This window comes from Mirounga angustirostris, unplaced genomic scaffold (assembly GCF_029215605.1).
Source record: "Mirounga angustirostris isolate CCGP_5_RB_7025 unplaced genomic scaffold, mMirAng1.0.hap1 SCAF_15, whole genome shotgun sequence".
NCBI classification, from domain to species: Eukaryota; Metazoa; Chordata; class Mammalia; order Carnivora; family Phocidae; genus Mirounga; species Mirounga angustirostris.
Genome location: NW_026991723.1, coordinates 13164830 through 13185687, shown reverse-complemented (window position 1 = coordinate 13185687; position 20858 = coordinate 13164830). Strand labels below are relative to the sequence as shown.

The window sequence follows — 20858 nt, the reverse complement described above, 5'->3', positions numbered from 1 at the left end:
CTATAAAAACACATGCTCTATCTTTATACAACTTGTATGAGCATAATCATAATAATAGTAATTGTAATTACTGAGCTCCTATTTGAGGAAGCTCTCTGAGATTGTATATATTAGCCTTATGAGGTATTATTATGTAAGGAAACCAAATAAGGGCTAAAACCAAGATCCACTATCTTCAAGGCTCATACACTTAACTAGTAGGTTGCCAAGTAATATAGAAGAAAATATTTAATGATGTTTTTATTGTTAGTTGAGATACTGGCAAATATCTCATGGCTGTAAACTGAACTAAAAAATAGACTATGAGAATGACCAGAACCCTTTTCTTTGTCCCTAGAGAATCTTGATCTGGATAGATGATGAAAGTATCCCCATTGTAAAGTCAGGAAAGAACTTCCATTGAATTCAATTTTTACATGACTCATTGTAGCCTTAGATTTCCCTACTTTGGAAAACAGTCTGACCGGAATTGTTTTAGGTAATTGAGCAGTTCCTAAAACCTTTATAATTTGTCATTTCCAATCTAGACTGACAAAACACATGCCAAATTAAAAACCCAGGCATGATCATAAGAAAAAGCACTTTTCATTTTCACTTGAGGATGAAAATTGTATTTGGGAAGATTTCCAACACATCACCTTATGTGGTTATTAAATTATCATGACATTCAATGATATCTTCTATTTTCCCCTAAACCGTAGATTTATTCTCAGAATTTTATAACCTTTAAGAGTTCTTATATTTAATTGGAAAGTATTCTTTTGATGCCATCTTTATATTTCAAGCCAAGAAAAATCAAGTTTAATAACGCACCTGATTGATAATTCTCATGTAGTTATCAACTCAGTGTATTTGTCACTTATTTCTAAAGCAAGCCAAGTATAACCTCATATTGTAAGCTCAGAAAACTTCCCGGTAATTGTTCTTGCATGGACTTTATTGGACTTCCATGACTAGGTTGTATAAGATGTTTCCAGAGGATGTGAGAGGAGAAGTTCAGAGACAAGAGGATTCACCCAAGCCTGTTACAGTCATATAGGAGCCAACTCTAGCTAACCCTGGACCACATTCCAATCCTGGGCTGCTTTAGTGACATAGGGAATGCAGTTTCAATGAAGCTAGTGTTGAGTTTGGATTTGGACATGTTGATTTCAAAGTTGCTTTGAGAGATCTATGTGAAAATGTCCAGCAGGACAGTAGGTTTATGAGGTGGAGTCTCAGGAGCCAGATCTGGCCATATAGTCAGACTCGGGTGACATCTGCCTATAGATGACAATTAAAGCCATTGTGGTGGATGGGCTCGCCAGGGAGTATGTGTGGAGTGAGGAAAAGGAAGGCCTACACCTGGATCCTGATGGTATCCAACATTTAATGGTTGAGCAGAGGAAAAACAGCCTGCAAAGAAGACAAAAAAAGGGCCAAGAGGTAGAAACAAAACCAGAGAGTGTTGTGGAAGCCAAGGCAACAGTGTGCTCAGAAGGATGGAGTGAAGGGCAATGCCCAGTGCACCTGAGAGACTGAGGAGGATGAGGACTTGGAAGTGTTCATTCTTTTTTTTTTTAAAGATTTTACTTATTTGACAGAGAGAGACATAGTGAGAGAGGGAACACAAGCACGGGGAGTGGGAGAGGGAGCAGCAGGCTTCCCGCGGAGCAGGGAGCCCGATGCGGGGCTTGATCCCAGGACCCTGGGACAATGACCTGAGCCGAAGGCAGACACTTAACGACGGAGCCACCCAGGCACCCCTCGGAAGTGTTTGTTCTGGTTATCAAAACAGATATCATTGGCATCACTAGTCAAAATGATCTCAAGAATGATGAAGGGGCAGGTCACAATTCAATGGGTTAAAGAGGGAGAAGTGAAAAAGTAGAGATGGGCAGGAGAAACCAACCTTTTAGAAGTTTGGCTATGACAAGAAGTGAGTAGCTGAAGGGAGCCGTAATTTGAGGACTTTTTCTCCAAGGAAGGGACTTGAGTTTGTTTCTGTGTTGATGGTAGGGGAGAAAATAGGGATAGTGAGAATAGAATCGATGAAGTAAGTCCTAGAGTGGCCCTGAGGTGATGGGGTCCAGAGCTAAAGGAGAGAGGAACCATCTGTATCCTTATAACTGAAGGAGAAGAGGAAAGAGTATGTATTGCAAAGGGTTGGTGGCACGATACTGAAGTTTCAGCCTGGAGGTTTTATCATTTATCACTGAAATAATAATAATAACAACAACAACAATAATCAAAATAGCAACACTTTTGTTGAGCTTAATACGTTTCAGCACACATCATAGGTGCTCACTTAATTCTCATAATGGCATTCAGAAGTTGTTTAGTCTCACTGCCGTCCTTCCGTGTCTTCAGTTGTTTTTAGTCTCACTGCCGTCCTTCCGCGTCTCTGATGGTGAAACTAAACACAGAAAGATTAAGTGAGTTGCCCAATGTTACATGACTAATAAGTCACTTAGCTGGGATTTCAGCCTACACCATCCAGCTCCCAAGACCACATCCTTACCTATGATGCAATACGACTTCTCCGTAGTCATAGCAGCGATCATTTATCTGAGTTCATATGTGCATTGTACCATGCGTTTTATATCTCATCTAATATTTATAGTACCTCCAATGAGGTGGTTATTATTATTATTAATCTCCATTGACATAGGGAGACGCTGAGACACAGAGAACAACCTGCTTCGGGTCACCCGACTGCCATGTGTGTAGGTGTGGGCGTCAGGCCATCTGCCCAATGAGGAAGGATGGTGTGAGGGGTCAGACATGGGCAGTGAGAGAGTGGAGGATGGCGATAGCCCCAGGGGAGAACAGGAACCAGAGCTGACTGGAGCCCAAGGAGGATGCAGGGAGGCATTAGAAGTCACGGAATCACGATGCACCAGTGAATCCAGAATAGAGGGGAGAGAATACATTTTGAAGTCTCAAGATAGCAATAATACACTATTGTGTTATCTACTGCTGTGTAACAAATTACCCCAAAACTTAATGGCTTGACACAACACTGACTGTGTCACAGTTTCTGTGGGTCAGAAATTTATCAGCAGCTTATCTGTGTGGTTCTGGTGTGGGTCTCTCTTAAGGTCACAGTCAAGATATCAGTTGGGGCTCCATCATCTAAAGGATCAAATGGAGATATGGTACCTTCTTCCAAGATGACTCATTCATATGGCTCTTGGTAGGAGTTCCTCCCCATGTGGACCTCTCCAGAAGGCTCCTTTATTATGGCAGCTGGCTTCCCCCAGAGTAAGTGATCCAAGAGAGCTAAAAGGAACCCTTTTATGACCTAGTTTTGCAAGTCAACACACCATCATTCTGTTTTATTCTCTTTCTTAGAAGTGAGTCACTGAAGACTGCAGACTGGAAGGGAAGATTTTCGAAGAATTTTCTAACATATTTTAAAACCACCCCACTGATACATGGTGATTTCTAAAGCGAGCGACCCCTTGTAGAACTTAAGGGCCTTTTTCCACTGTAAGTAGGTCCTTAACCTGGACAGTCCATGGATTCCCTCAGGATGGGGCAAAGGGAGGTGAGCCTGAAATGAGGACAGTGTAACCCTCTGCCAGCCCATGAGTTGCGGGACACGTTTTCAGAATGCTGCAGAAAGACATAATTGTTCACCGGTGGATTTTAGCATGGATTTTGCAGCTGAGGTACCCGGGCACTCTTTGGGATGGATGCTGGGGTTTGCTGGCTTCTTGTTTGGATTGCTGGGCTCAGAGGCAGCATCTGGGTTTCATATGACCCTGCTTTATACCTAGATGTGCAGCTGAGCTGGCTGAATGGGAAATAACCTGCCCAGTCTCCCTGCTGGTACAGGCCTCGCTAAGGTTGTGAGGACACACGGTGCCTTTCTCTGTTCAGTTTTCATCTTCTCCTCTCAGTCCCCATGTTCCTTGTTCTCAGACACAGAGGGTGCTGCCCACGTCTCAGCAATACCCCCTCATCTCTCCCAGAAATGCAAGCCTGATCCTAAGAGAACCTTGCCCATCCTTTTTGTATCTCTTTCTCCAAAGTACAAACCCCATCTTGCCTCCTGCTTCTGCCTGTCCTGACCTCTGCATACTCTACAGTTCTAGATGACTCATCTGGAAATAATCTGATCAGCTCTCACAGGGATTTTAGTGCTCAGCTCGTCTTCCCTCTAAATGTCTCCCAGCCTGTAAAGGAGTTTAAGACCTACGTGCTCTGTAGATTGAAAGGAAAGAATGTTTGTGGGACATGTTTGACCAAAAGACTTCACCTCTCTGAGCATCGATAGTTTTGCCTATAAAATAAGCTTGGAACGGATTAATCCATGGGGAAGTGTTTATCATAGTGCCTGGCATACAATAAGTGATCAATAAATCCTCATATTCTTCCTGCCTAAATTAAAACCATGGTGCTATTAGGAGGGAAAGAATGAGTTGGTGTCCCCTAGCCTGCTACTTGCCAGTGGCATACTGATATACACCTCACCGGGTCCTAAGTTCAGGGATTGCCAAAGGCCTGTGATTGATGACTCAAAAACCCAATTTAGCTCAATTCAGTTCTGTTCAGGAAAGGAGCTGCAGATGAGCCAACTGCCTTGCCTTGTAGAAAGCACTAGAAAAGGGAAGAGACCCTAGGACAGGAGTGAACCACCTTTGTGGCCTTTTTCTGCACTAACTTGGAAGAAGCAAATGTACTTTTCAACACAGGCTGTCCTGACTCAATCTTAGAAGTAGAAAGCCCTCAGAAACTACAGTCAAGTCCTCTACTTTATAGATGAGAAACTACCATCCAAGAAGTTTCTTTCAATCTGTGTAACTTGAACATTTTTGAAAGACTACCTAGATGCAAGATTATGTCTCCTCAAGCCAGCACAATACTCATCACATACATTTCCTCAAGACATATTTTTTTTTATTATGTTATGTTAATCACCATACATTACATTGTTAGTTTTTGATGTAGTGTTCCATGATTCATTGTTTGTGCATAACACCCAGTGCTCCATGCAATATGTTTAATACCAATCACCAGGCTAACCCATCTTCCCACCCCCCTCCCCTCTAGAACCCTCAGTTTGTTTTTCAGAGTCCATCGTCTCTCATGGTTCATCTCCCCCTCCAATTTCCCCCCCTTCAATCTTCCCCTCCTGCTATCTTCTTCTTCTTCTTTTTTTTTTTTAACATATAATGTATTATTTGTTTCAGAGGTACAGGTCTGTGATTCAACAGTCTTACACAATTCACAGCGCTCACCATAGCACATACCCTCCCCAATGTCTATCATCCAGCCTCCCCATCCCTCCCACCCCCCACCACTCCAGCAACCCTCAGTTTGTTTCCTGAGATTAAGAATTCCCATATCAGTGAGGTCATATGATACATGTATTTCTCTGATTGACTTCTTATGTGTGAATAGAGGAAGGAAGGAATGAGTTGAAAGACTTGCCCACGGTCACAAATTAGTAGCTGGAGGAACTAGAACCACCCCCCCAATCTCCTGACTGCCCACTAAGTACTCCTGAGTGAGACCAGAACATGCATGAAAATAGCTAGGAAAACTCAAGCAGGTATCTTAGATCAGCTCCCAAGTGATCCACTTAAGCCCACCATAGGTAAAAAATGCAGCACACAAACACCAGCACATAAAGAATGTTCAGATTTTCCATGGTGTCTCTAGATCAGTCCCCTCCTGGCAACGATAATGACCCAGCAAGTACATCAAGGGCCTTCACCTTCATTAATCTCTCCTTTTTTTTTTAAGATTTTTATTTATTTATTTTAGAGAGAGAGAGAGAAAGTGTGGGGGGCGGGGCGGAGGGAGAGGGAGAGAAGCAGACTCCCCACTGATTGCAGAGCCCGACTTGGGGCTCGATCCCACAACCCTGAGATCACGACCTGAGCTGAAACCAAGCGTTAGTTCTTACCTGACAGAGCCACCCAGGCGCCCCCACCTTCATTAATTTCTTAAGCAGCTTCTACTTCATTGCCTCTTTGTTTCAGAGTCAAGATATACAGAGGCCTTGGAACCAGAATTTTACCAATCAGCCAGTATAAAGTGGTGTAGATGTATTAAAGAGTGCAGAATTCTCCCATCTCCCCTTGAGGGACAAGAAAGGGGCAAAATGTCATTACTTAGAAGTATGCTGGCCCATGATACCCGAAGAGTACAAGGTATCTAAAATCTGTTTCTAAGCAAATTTCCCTTCTAGGTACATATAATTCCGTTTTTACTAATCATGAAAGGTCACATGATATGTAGGCCTCTCAGATGCTATTCAACCTTCATCAACCCAGATTCCACATCTGAAATATGAACACGGAAAATTATTTGAGCGACTCTCTTCTTAATTCCCTCAAAGATGGTACATAACCTGGACCATCCTATATTCTTAGGAGAGGTGATCCATTATGTATGGGCATTAGGGCTTGATTCTCTCAAAAAACAGTGGCTGAGGAACATGCTAGAGCTGTCTAACATGCCTACATGTCCTGAACATGTCACAGTTGTGTGGCTATGCACTCACGTGCACACACACGCACACGCACACGCACACACGTTTCCAAAAAAAGCCCTTTTTTCTGAGCTCTTAACAATGCAAGCAGATACATTACCTCTAAAATTTTGTCAGAGGGAAGAATTCATTTGTATTCATGTGACACAAAGGCATTGTTTTTTTTTTTTCCTATTTGAAAAGCATTAACAGGAAGATCAGCATCTTTTGTAGATATGCAAATTATAACTCAAATAAGAACAGACTGCTGGTATGTTTGTTATGAAGAATATTAAGTGGATTTTGTAGGCAAGTTAGACCAACACGCATTCCTCCTGAAGCATTTGGGAAGGTCTTTCCAACTTTGCAGTTAATCCACCACTAATTCCGGAGCATCGCCCTCTTAAATGGCCTGAGAGGAGGTGATGGAGTAAAAACACGTTGTGTGTTTTGCCAACTGATTGCTAATTTTTTTTCTTTACTTAAACTGATTGATTCAAATCTCTTGTGGAAAACAAAAGTCCGTGATAAGTCTGTCATCTTGTCATTTTGGTCACTAGTTTGCAATGGTAAAATCAGTTTATAGTTGGTAAAATAAAGCCAAACTTGAGAAGGAATTCACATGTATAGATTGCCTGCCAGGAACCAGGCAAAGTGCCAGGTACTTTGCATCTATAATCTCATCTAACCGCCATGAGCTAAGTGGTGTTCTCATATCCCTTTTACAGATTAAAAATGTGGGCCTCAGATATACACAGCCACTGACAGAACTAATGGGATTCAGACAGATTTCCATGACTCATATGTTCAGGATTCTCAAGGATTCAGCAGATCTTCCTCCAGTGACGACAGGAAAATAAATTAGGGCATTTTACTTACTTTTCAGATGTATATCCCCTATTATGCAGCAGACAAAATCTCTGCCAAATATGACCACCTTTAACTTACCTTCATATAAGATCAAATGAAATGGGGAGCAGTAAGATGAAGAAATTAAAATTCATGAGTGATACTGTAAACTTGACCTTCTTGCCATGACTGATTCAAAGGAACAGTATTTCCAAAGAGCTGGTGTGCCATGTTTCACAAGAAAAGATTAAAACTCAGAAGACTGATGCCCCACTGTCCTTAGAATCCTGTGGTGGAGGAAACATACAGAATATAGTTAGATGATTTAATGATATTATTCTCAGATTGTGGTAAGGATGTCAGTTGGCCCAGAATTATTTTCACTACCTTATTCATTTGAAAATTTCAAGTTCACTGATGGTCTTTAATTAGGTTCCCAGGAATTAGAAAATGTGTTCTTATGTCTGAGCTAGAACAAGTGTCTGGGATTCACTGTCATGCATCATTTAACTTCTAGAAAATCCACTGTCCCTGCCTCTTAAAGAAATATTTTGGGTCTTCCTCCTCCTTGGCATGGAGCCTTGGGGACCTACTCAGAAAATAGAGAAGAGTAACTAAAGTATTTTCTTTTGTCCAAAAGCACAATGCCGAGGCACTTTAAGGATAGGAGAAAGTCCTTCTGCTAAGCCTCTTTCAACAAAGCATTAATATTTATTAACTTGCACTCTGCTATAGAATGAATGTTTTATGATCAAAAATGAGTAACAACAAAATGGGAATTTCAACCACAAGCGACCCACTCTTCCAGTGATAAAGAACTCAGGATGGAGTTAGCAAACCACTGTCTCTGTATTTTGGGGGACTCTCATGCACTCATCCAGACAAAGGAGTAATTGAATACTGCTCCATTACTGGAAAAAATCCCATCCATTACTGGAAACAATAATCAAAAAGTTATGAGCTTCCTTTATCACTAAGAGTCAACTAAGATGAGGCTATGAATTAATGTTATATTAATGCTACATTAACAAATAAGACATACATTAAAAGGAATGAAGGATATTTCAAAAGCTCAAAATTATACATTTTAAATTTAGATTAGGTCAACTCCCAAGCAATTCAGAAAAGAGAGGGCTCTTTTTTTTTTTTTTTCCAATTTTGAACAAAAGCGTGCCTGTCTCAAGTTTTCCTGTTCACTCATTCACTATGTATTGAGTAGATTCTGTGTGCCAGGCACATAGAAATGGATTTTGAAATTGGAATCAAGATCTAAAAAATGACTTTTATGAGGTCTGTACTATTAAAGACTGCCCTTACTAAATCACTTTGTAACTTCTTTAACAAACTACTCAATCTTACTACAGCTTTTCATGGTGAGTTATTACGTACTGAACATGAACGAGAGCATCTCAACTCCATAATGAATGTACACACCGCACAAAGGCACAGAAATAAAAACCCAGTAGCATTTATTTCTGTCCTGTCAATTCTGATGATTCAATACAGGGATAACTGTACTGGACCTTGTAACAGTGAGCTTGTTGAATATTCCTTTTCATAGTCATGAGTGAAGTCTATTCCTAAATATTTTAGGAGTAGATTTCCAAAACGTCTTGTTTCCATCGTGTCTAAGCAGTGTGGGGAGGGGGACATGCAAAGATTTTGGAATCAGACCTGGGTGTTAATTCTGATTTTGTGTGTAAGAAACTCTTGAAAAACCTATTTTACCTCCAGTTCCGTTTCTCCATCTATGAGATAAGCATGAGAGCACCCACCTTGCAAGGATTGTTGCAAGGAATACAGATAATGTCTATAAAGCAACTAGAACTAGCAACTCAAACTCAAAATAGGTTTTGCTTTTCTTTTGATATCAAAAATCTGAAAGACTTACTCTGTTTGGGGTAGTATAATTCACCACGAAATTAAAATAATGCAACAACAAACAAAGACAGATGAACATTTTGATTCATGCTCATCTCATGAGACACGTGTTTGACATTCAACATTTCCACTTAAATAAGGTGTCTAATAAGAACAGTGTTGATTTTTGAATTAACAGACCTTCAGATGACTGAATGGGCTTGACTGAAAAGATCACCCTGGCCCCCACCCCCTCCCCAACCCTACTCCAGAACCATGATTGCTCTGCTGTGCCCGTTGGAGTATGGACATCGTGGAGAAGAGAAAGAGAAAACAGAATGAGTAAACGTTAAAATTAATTGTGGTTCATCAGCAAATGAAAGATCGACCTCACAATGACACAATCCTTCACATGTCAGTTTTTGAGTATGATGAGAGCACAAACTCTAGCTTCTGTATCAACTCAGCATATAAATGAACACATTACTCTTTAAGTATAATCTTGCTGTGACTGGGGAACATTGACCATAAAACTTGCTACCCACAGTGCTATTAGGAGGAGGATGTAAACTCTGTTTTCACTGTACCAGAGAATTGATTTATCCTTCTCTCTGTTTCCTCTCTGGCTGGTTCTCCTTTTCATATTTTGCTCTTTTTCTTCTGACTTCCGCCTCTTCCTTTTGAAATCCTGCAGGTTGTCCGGCCATATCAGACCATGTCCAATCCCATGAGCAAGCTCACTGTTCTCAACAGCATGCATTCCCACTTCATTCTGGCCGACAACGGGACCACCGGGAAATATGGAGCCGAAGTGAAGCTGAGGAGACAACTGGAAAAGCATATTTCTCTCCAGAAGATAAACACAAGTAAGTAGGCTACTGTTCCCACTGCCGGGCCTCATAGGAAGCCTGTGGAAAGTGAGTAACTACAAGTATACCGTGTGGCAATATTATAAGAACTTGAGCAAGTTTCAAACAGGGATCATTATGAGTCTGCTGGACCAGTGGTTAGAACCTGAGGAAGTCATCTGGGGGAGGAGGACTGGACACGTAAGCGTGATTAGTGGCCTAGCGCTCATTTGTCATATGCAAGAAACTCAACCCCATCTGGGGTGTATGCAAGCAGATATGTTTTTCTTTCCAGACTTTTCCTACATCCTTTACACAGTACTCTAAGGAGGAAAGGCACCCTAGAGAAATTGTTTCTATTTGTTAAGCTACTTTTGTTGGCCAGAAATTTTATATATACATATGTTTTGATCTTAGCATAGATCTGCCCATGGTTAGGAATTTCAAGGCAACTGGCATTCTCTAAACAAAAGTAACCCTTGAGGAGGATTCGTGGCAGGCTCAAACTTTAGGGGTAATTGTATGTCTCATCAGGACAACTTGGATCTAATTGATCCAACTTTCAAAGCCTGCAATTCTAAATAACAAAAGATTCTCTTTGGCTAGATAAGTTTCCAAAAGCTCAGTGTGCTGTGATTCAGCTTGTCCAAATGGTTGCTCTCTCTTCTTTTCTCTGTAACTGTCTGGGGTGGGTTTTGCCTGCCAGAGCCGCCTTCCTCCCAAAACTGGAATGTTCGCCCTATCAGACCACAACTTCTCTTTCTTATACCTGTTGTGGTCCCAACTTTTAGGAGCTACTACTATTTTATCTTTTTCACAGAGATGTCTGGAATAGTACATTTTGGCCTAGGCCTGAAGTCCAAGTTGTATTAGGAAACTGTCTTCTATCCTAGAATCCCCAACTGTCTTTGGAAAGAGAAAACAGGATCATCCCAAGCTAGACATCTTTTGGAAAGACAAAAATAGAAAAGACTAGCAAATCTATCCAGAAATCGGCAGAGATCAAATGTAACTAAGCATTATAACCAATAGGTAGTAGGTTTTGTAATACTAAAATTGAATTTTATTACAGTAGTGGATAGAAAGGGCAAATGTTATGTTATGAGTGATATCTATTAGATTTTGACATTTTATACACCATCAGGTTAAGAATGAGAACCTCAATGGGAGTGACCTGAAAGATGCAGGACGGGAGCAGGACAGACAAAGAGCAAATTCAGGGTCAGATTCAGGGTGCTGATGAGGCGAAACCTGTCCAGCCCAGCAAAGCCTGGCATTGGGCTAGGCGCTGGTGGCAGCCGGGCCGGTTAGTCAGTAGTGAGGAGAAGAGCTAGGTATGTGGTGGTGTAAGTTATATACCCGGCTCAGGGGTGCCAGGGGGGTTAAAACCCCGCCAAGCCTCTGTCTGCCAAGCTCCATGCCTTACAGGCTGCCCAAGGACAGGTTGCTTTTTTTCTAACTGGTCATCCTAGAGGGAACATCTTTTTGTAATTTATCTGCCTGGAGGGGCACCCTTCCTGTAAAGCTCCCAGAGGTGCTCTATGTGTGGACGGCCCTGCAGTGGGGGGCCCATATAATGACCTTGCCACGGTGAGGCACAGAGCCCAGAAGCATGGAGTCGGAGAGCGGGCCAAGGCTGGTCAGGATGTCAGGGATGCTGGAGTTGCTGGGACCCCCTCCACAGGCCTCATGCCATTCATAGAGACAGTGGACCCTTGCTAGATTACCAAGGTAGGTAGCAACACACAAAAACATTGACAAGTGGGGACCCAGTCAAGGGTCTAGGGTAAAAAATGTAGGGGAGGAGCATGCACCAGGTACAGAGCTGAGGCACAAGGTCAGAGAGGCAGGGTAGAGACTCTTGAACTGCTCTAAGCCCACAAACAGGATTAGGTCTGGGGTAAGGGATGAGCCCCAGTGGGTTAAATGACAGTAGTTGGAACGAGGTGGGGGCAGGGGAACCACATGGTCATTGGAATTATCATAATTTATAAACATAATTTTCCTACATGCTTCGAGATACTTATTTGAGGATTTGCAGAAACCCGCAGGCTCCCATTGAGTAAAAATAATTAAATGGGAAGAAAAGGTTAAAGACACCCAGAGGCCATCTCTGAGGTCACAGGAAGTAAAAAGGGTCAGGGTCAGCAGTTTGCTCACAAGCTGTAGTGAAAGATGCCATGAGTTAGCTTTTACACCGGTTCTGTCCCTAAGCTTAACCTGAGAGGGTGATCAACCTGTCCCAGGTGCCTGAGACTGTCTCTTCTTTGGAAGTCCCATGTCCCTGGGTCCCCTCAGTCCCAGGCAAACCAAGATTACCCTCCAAGTGAGCCACTCGTGAGTCGTTAGGTCTCCTTGTCTTTTTGCTGCATTCACCCCAAAAAGCAGGGAAGGGGCAACAAGGTGTTCAGAGCTTAAGGAGTGTCCCAAGGAGTTCCCCAAAGTAGAGCAGGACCTTGAGGCCTCAATTTAGTTAACGGCAAAGTGCCCACTGAGAACACAGAAGCCTCCAGAACAGGACTAACAAGGGGTAAAGTTGACCCGGTTATAACAAGAAACAGCGGAAGTAAGAATACAAACCTTTAATGCAATCAATCCCCAATCAGTACCTTGGAACAGCAACTCTACTGTCCAGGGTGGACACTATTTCTTTTCCTTGTATCACAATTAGCAGTAATGTGGTTCTTCCCATTAAAAATAAAACTGATTCTAAAAACCTCATTTACTTTTGTAGTTCCCCCTTCAAAAGTTAAAGAAATCTAAAACACAAAGGTGGAACTCAATTTGGGGCCCCAGCGTGGTCTCTCAAAAATGAGACACCACACCACAATTAACAGGGCTCATCACCCATTCCGCCTCAGAGGACACCGGGGGTGCTGGGACTGCGCTCAGCGTTTTCCTAAAGTGCCATTCCTCCTCACCACCTAGGGGTGCCCTGCCTACCACGGGAGCCTTTCAAGTCTGTTTCTTACCTAAATGACCTAATCGTCTGAAGGATGCTTTCCTTAAATATTAAGTGAATCCTGTTCGGGAGACCTTTCAACCCTTTCTCATCAAAATGCCAATTATGAATGATAATGAATCACAAGCACCAGTGCCTTTGATTTGTCTCTGCACCCTGGCCTCCATTATCTCGTCTCTCCCCCGCACCCCACTCATTCCTGCTGTCACCAGCCCCTTCTCAAGTATTGTCCCTGGTCCCTGAAGGACTTGGTTTTTAAAGGAGAACCCTTTGGGGCATGCGCAGTGACCTGCTTTGGAACATTCTTCCATCTGCCACTTACTAAACTTCACACTTAACATGCACAGCCTCCAACAGCTCCAAGGATGCCTTTTAGGAGGCAGGTATTTCTTGAACTGCTGTTACAGACCAGTCATGGCTGAGGTCTGCGAAATTCATGGACCTTCACTCTAGAGGGGTAGAGTAATAGGTAAATCAGGGAACAAATAAATATATGATGTCTGGTAGTGAAAAGAACCGTTAAGAAAAAGAGAGCAGAGGAAGGTATAGGACTGGACCTGCGTGCGCGGTTTGCACGCATACGCACCCGCGCGTCGAGAGGCTGGTGTAGAGCAGGTGGTCAGGGAGGGCCTCTTTGAGGAGGTGACACGGAAGCAGAGACCTGAATGAAGTCAGGGAGCCCACTGTGGGGAGAACATTCTGGAAGGGAGCGGAAGTAGGGACAAAAGCCCCAGGTGTTCAAGAAAGAGCAAGGCATTTGTAGAGGGCTAGGTTGTATTCTAACAGAATTGTGATCCGGCAAAGTACAGGATCTGCTTCCCGGTTTAAAACATCACTCTGCTGCTGTGTGCAGAGACCAGGCGGGGGGCAAGCTTTCGAGCAGGGAGATGTGTTGGGAGGCCGTTGCAATAATGCAGGTGGGCATGAGCGGTTTGAAATAGAATGGCAGCGATAGGGGAAGTAAAACGTGGTCGGATTCGAATACAAGCATAGATATTTTCTTAACTGGGCTTTTTTTTAATTTTTATTTTTTTTTTATTTTTTTAAAGATTTTATTTATTTATTTGAGACAGAGAGCACATGAGAGGGGGGAGGGTCAGAGGGAGAAGCAGACCCCCCGCTGAGCAGGGAGCCCGATGCGGGACTCGATCCCGGGACTCCAGGATCATGACCTGAGCCGAAGGCAGTCGCTTAACCGACTGAGCCACCCAGGCGCCCTGGGCTTTTTTTTTAAATATAAAATATACATAACATAAAAGTTACCGTTTGAACCATTTTTAAGTATACAGTTCAGTGGTATTAAGCCCATATACATTGTTGTGCGACCATCACCACCGTCCATCCCCAGAACGTTTTCATCATCCCACACTGAAATTCTGTCCCCATTAAACTCTAACTCCCTGTTCCTCCCCCCTCCCCCCTTCAGCCCCGGATAACCACTATTCTACTTGATATCTTTACGAATTCACCTGTTGCAGGTGCCTCATATAAATCATATAATATTGGCCCTAAGATATATTGTGCAGGCAGAACTCAAGAGGACTTGCTAATGAATTGGGCATTCAGGGTAAGGAGTAGACACATCAAGTGAAAGCTGCAAGGCCATTCTTAGCAACACTGGTATATTCTTAAAACAGGGGGACTAGGGAGAGCCCCAGAGGAGTAAGCTATTGCAGGAAAAAAAAGTGGGGGATCTCTGGGGAATTGGGACGAAGTCCCTAAGAGAGAGGGAAGTGATGAGATTCAGTGCACAGATAAAGAGCTCCGCCATAGGATGTGGACAGCTTCATCCTGCATAGCAGGAGGGAGGGCAGAGCATATGGGCACAGACGTGGGTAGGATGGAACGTTTTCTGCTGGGATGATCAGGTACTTCTCTGTAGATAGTTTCTTTATAAAGAAAAGAGTACGGGAGGTCATCAGCAAAGAATGTGGAAGGGGAGGAGGGAGAGATTAGGGAGCAAAAGGAACTATAGTTAATAGAGAGACAGGGAGAATGACCGGACCAGGGAAATGTAGCATTAACCCACAGCACCCTGGTCCCACCGGGTATTTGTGGTTGTGAATTTCGAGAGGCATGGATCACTAGGCTTGTGTGTTTTCTTTGCAGCCATGTTCAGCTCGAGTAGTAGAACAGACACAGAAATGGGTTAAGCGCCTGTTGGGATTTTGCCTGGCAAGTAAGAGGAAGAGAGAGGCAAGGGAGTGAGGCTGTATGTACTCTGTAAACCTATATACCTATATCCCAGGAGTCTTATCAGTGTCTGTGGATGAAAGCAAGGTGTGGCTGACATTCACAAGAACATAAAGTCATTCATCTCAAAGATCAGACTGAGGTGCAGGGAAGTGATTAAGAGAATTATCAAAGGTGGTGCACACCTTTCATGAATATTGCCAAGCACCATATACTAAGTTTGAACTATTTAAATAAAAAAAGGTACATAATCAAAAATTCCTCATATTTATTTTATTGCTGTTCACCTATTCACATAAATTGAGGCAACTTAGCACATTGCTAACTGCTCAGGAAATATATATGAGCTGAAAGACTACCAAGGAGCTGCTCTAGAAAGTAGCACATGAGCAGCCTCGTGGGACTTTAAAATCCTAAGCGTATCTTGTGTGTACGTTTTTATTATTAAAAAATTTCACATACAAAAAAGTTGGAGAATATTATAATAACTCACCATGACTGTCACCCAGTCTCTACATTTACCAGCCCATGGCCAAGCTTAGAATCTCTCTCTATATAGCCACCTACATCCTTCTCTGGATAATTTTGAAGGAAATCCAGATGGCATATCATTTCATCAATAAATATTCCAGCATTAAAGCATTTCTCTTAGACTCTGTTTCTGGATCTGTGAACCCTGATTAAATGAGTTGACATACAAGTCAACATATGAAAGGATTCTGGCACATGGCCATCCAGAAACAACTGGTTCTCTTCCCGCCTTCTTGGTGGTACAGTGGTCCCCCTGCGGGAAACCATGTCCTGTGTTGACAGAGCCTGGCTGCCATGGGTTCCAACCTGAGACCAGACCCTCTCATTAAAGCCTATGAGAGTCAAGGGTATTCATCACTATATATATATAATACCACAAATCAGACCTGGCTCTGCTCATTAAGGAGGAACCGTATATGTCTATAGTTACTGAAAAGGTCCAAAGAGGAAAAATGAGGGCTCAAAATTATGTTCTGGAACTTACCATCAATCCTCTGTGAACATGATTTGTTAAAGAGTAATTGATTTAAAATCTTAACCATTGCAGCGATAGCCAGCAAACTCTTTTGTCTTTTTATATATTGTCAAAAATATATTCTACACTGCAGTTGTTCCTCCTACCTGAATAAACAGAGCATAATGGAGAAAATGTAATCTTTCTTTAGAGATTCAAGCTATTCCGGTGTCCTGGAGCAATCATGGTGACTGTCAGTTAGGATTGTTGACTACTGTATTTGGTGGAGGTGTTAGAACTTAGGCTAAATGTGAATCAGCCCAGAATATATCTCACGCTTTAAATTTTCTTCTTGTAAGTTACCATTTTATTCAAAAAGGGGATTGAAGGGAGAGGACAGGAATCTAGTTATCTTTGGGCTCTATTTGATTAAAATGTTACTCCTTTGTTGTTTGAATTTTATTTTAGGTTGGCCCAGATGCAAAGTTTTATTCAGACTGCATATCTAATTATATTGTGAACATCAGTGTAGGTTGTAGGAAATTTCGTTATGAGGCTAGAAATTTCTGACTTTGTCATCTCCATACTATGAGATGAAATCTATGTCAGACTAAATCCAGTCTACGGGATTATGTCCCTATGTCAGACTAAATCCAGTCTACGTTTATTTTGCTATATTAATTAATGGGGGTGTCTGGGTAGGTTTAGATTTCCATAACCAGAACTTTTGCTACTGTCGGGGTTTGCTTGAAAGAGAATTTGATTCTCCACATTTTCTCTGCCCCAGGGTAAGGACTGACATTTGAGTGTAGCCTCGTCTGATGAAGACATGGAGAGTAGTACTTCTACTAAAGCAGCAGCTTAAAATGGGCTTGGTATTTCTGAGTAAACAGGTGGAAGAAATGATGGCAGAATTCATAAAGCATAATCACATTTGGTCTTTGAAGATACTGATATTTAGAATTCTCTAGGAAAAAATATATGTTTTATTATGCAGTCCCTAAGCCAACACACCTCTTTATATATGATTGTATGCTTACTCACCCAAACTAACAAAAATAATAATGAGAATAATGTCTTCCAACAGTACAGGATGTCATCCCTAATGAATTATGCCTTACTGTGGGAGCAAATATATCCCCTTTTCACTGAGTTATAGGATATCTGAGCCACAGGAACATTCTAGTGGCAGGCAGAGGGTGAGGGAGAAGCAGGCTCCCCGCTGAGCAGGGAGCCCGACATGGGGCTCTAGCCCAGGACCCCGGGACCATGACAGCCACTTAACCAACTGAGCCACGCAGGCGCCCCTAAGGGATTTCATTTTAAAAATTAACTCATCTCTATGACATGACACACATCAATTTAAAGCATTTTGTTTCCATTGAATTTCCATTGTCAGAAATGAGTACTCATGACTGCATCATTGATATCCTACTTCCTTTACCACCCTTTTGGGTGATGATTCTTAAACATGGCTGTAGTGTTTTATGAGTAGAGTGACCCTGCCTCCCCTAGGGGGCATTTAAAAATATCAGGGGGCCTCAGGTTGATGTGATTTCTCATGCTCCTGAATGACATAAGAGAGGAGGCAGGAAGGTTAATATTCTGCCTTGGGCAGAACAGTTTCACATGAAGACCTGCCTGGCCCAAAGGCCAATCACATCCCTCAGGAAACGCTACTCCAAGTATGTTTCCTTGAGTTTTCTTTTTGTTTGTTTGGGGGTTTTTTGTTTTTTTGTTTTTTTGTTTTCAAATCTTTCCAATAGCCCACACCTGATTTGTCAAGACCACACCCACAATACTCATACCTAAGACAACAGAAGAGGCAGCCATAGCAAGCGAGCAGTGAGATTTAAAATCTTTAACAACCGGTGAAGACGTTGGTTTCCTAAACCAACAGCATTGGCTGGATGTCAGCCCTTCCAATCCTAACATCACTTGCTGTTGGGAAGTCCTTCCAACTATCTGACTTCATTTGCTCTGTGTCTGTTCTCTGCGGGGTGAGTACCAAACTCATTGTCTAAATCCACGCTCTTGGCATATTTGAAAACTGTAAATGGACTTGAGTTGACCTTTCTGCCCTAATGACTATTAGGAAGCTGGTTTTCATTTGAAGAGACATACCGACTTGCTTAACAGGCAGAACTGACTCACGAAGTAAATCAGATCAGTATTTCCAATTCAGCAGCACCCGCTCTGAGCACCACAGCTTTATGTTTCAGGCTCAGTGACTCCAGAAATGTGCTTAACGCTAGGAGTTCTCCTGTCAGAGTCCCTGGTACTCAGAGAAATCCTCCAGTCCACAGTTATTCACTGATACAGGGGCAGAGGCAGAGATGGGGTTCTGTACCCAGAGGTCCCCGGAAAGCCTACTCAGTACAATGCATTGCACAGGGAATATTTTAATAAATCAAGGTTCTAGTAGAATAAAGAGTTCGAAATTGAATACAAACAGAACTCTAATTTTTAATCTATAAATTACTGAGAATTTGGGGGAAGTAAGGGAGGAGGGCAGGAATATAAATCTTGAGTGAATGAATAAATTCATGATATAAAACTCCATGAAGCAGAGCTTTTTAAAAATTCACATTCCATTTCTGGTGTATATTTCTCATTTCCCTGGACTATAGTAGACCCCTTATATATATTATTTTGTTGTTGAATTGTGAAGTCATCTTCCCCAGGAAATTTAACATAGATTGTCTGAAGATTACCATTGACATCCTTAATTGATTACCAACCTCTCTGACACCCAACCTAACAATGTTATGCATAGTAAGTGCTCAATAAAGAGTTGCTGGTTTGGCATGAAAGAAATTTAAGGGATTTGATCCAGTCCTATTATTATAAGAAACGTATGGATTTACAACTCCAAAAAAATTCCAAAAATATTTTAGTAATGACAGCATCATTGAAATAAGCATATAGTTTTCCAGGAGGCTATTTTAAAGGATTTTTTAAAGTCATTTACATAAAAATAAATGGTATATCCTAAATACTACACATATTACTTATTTTTATTATGATTGTTAAGTCAGTCTCATTTCTTTGTATTTGTACCAAATACACAGAGGTTAAGCCTGAAGTGGTTAACAATAGCACAGAGAGGGAGACGGGCAAAAGGCCAAGGAAAGCTGTAATGTATGAGTGACATGAAAGGGTTTTTTGAGAGTCTTCCATTTTGGAGTACGTTAGCTCTCCATACAGTAAGAGATTAGAGTTGGCCGGAGCCCATTGTGTCCCTTGCCCATAGCTGGGGTATTGCAAAGCTAGCATGACTTTTCCCACTGAGCCTTGATTCAGCTCAGAACCATTTTTCATTCATTAGGACACAGGTTCTGCTGTTGTAACAAGGACTCAAAACACTGGACACCTAAAGGAGACAAGAGTTTATTCCTTACGTACATGTTATTCTGAACAGGTGTCCAGATTTAATGTCGTGGCCTCATGGTATTGAGGACTCAGTTTCCTTCTTTCTTTTGCTCCTCCCATCCCTGTCTTCATGGTCCATCATCTACTTTCTAGCCGGAAAGCATCAGGATAAAGGAGCAAGGGAAAAAGTCATACCCTTTCCCTTTAAAGTCACCATGAGGAAGTCATACACGCCATTTTGACTTCCATCCCATGTGGCAATATTTGGTCAGACGTTCACACCTAGCTAAAGGGGGATTTGAAAATATAGTCTTTATTCCTGGACAAATACATCAGGAGCTAAAATCCCATCACTATGAAGGAAGGGAAGAATAGATATCGGCGTATAGCCAGCAGTTTTTGCCATATCTTTCAGCTTAGCATTCCGGATTATTGTTAAGGAATGGCTAGAGTTGTCACATGAGAAAAAACCTATCTGCCACTTATAAATGAGATATGCCTATTACGGTTCCAATTTGTTCATTGGGGAGCCTTGTCCATAAATAGTTCCTGTAGCGCATGCTTTGTACCACACTCTTTCACTCTCTACCTTGAGTCTTTCAGTGATCGGTAGTTGCAGAGTCTTGCACTGGCTCTGGAAATTGCAATATCTGTTGAAACTGGATTGAGACAAGATGTATAAAATTATATAGATTATCTTAGACCGTTCTGGTTTTGTTAACATCTTAAGTTAACTAACTCAAATAGATCCCCTAAGCCTCAAAGTAACTGCATATGCTGTGCTATGCATAATCCATGTGCATCCCATAATGGATCCTTAATGGAATCACATATTTTGTTGCGCATCATTTGGTAACATTTTAAATCCCAAAATATTAAAAATAAATAAGATTCCATGTTTCCGTGACGCTGTACTCTTGATACAAATGCTTCAAAGATAAATCCTGCAAAATAATTCTCATGTGACCAAACATGACCATAATCTTGGTGATAGGCAGGAGGATGAAGATTGGTCAGCCTCTCAAAGCCGTAGGTTCCAACAGGACTTCAGCCCTGTTGAGAGAAAAGGACAAAGGAGATGACTTAGGGAATAAGATATCCCCCCACTCTGTTGAGGAAACATTTGAGGAGGCCAGATGAGCAGATGAGTTTCTCAGGGATTGAAATCTTTCTTATGCCAATTATTCAATATGTCATTCCTACATTTTAATAACCCCTAAGTGATAACTAATAATTTGGCAAGATACAGCTGAAGGGCTCTTAAAATGTTTCGAATGTCAGTAAATATAGAGTTGAGAGTATTTGCTGACACTGACAGTTATAAAA

At 41.9% G+C, this 20858-nt stretch overlaps 1 protein-coding gene across 1 annotated transcript in view; it reads left to right on the top strand.

Annotated features, from left to right (window-relative positions):
* LOC135362752 (transient receptor potential cation channel subfamily M member 3-like) overlaps positions 1 to 20858 on the top strand; it is a 69921-nt gene that overhangs the window by 23620 nt on the left and 25443 nt on the right. The window contains exon 5 of the mRNA XM_064579937.1: positions 9867 to 10038. Within this exon, the coding sequence (XP_064436007.1) occupies positions 9867 to 10038 (172 nt within the window). The remainder of the gene's footprint in view (positions 1 to 9866; positions 10039 to 20858) is intronic.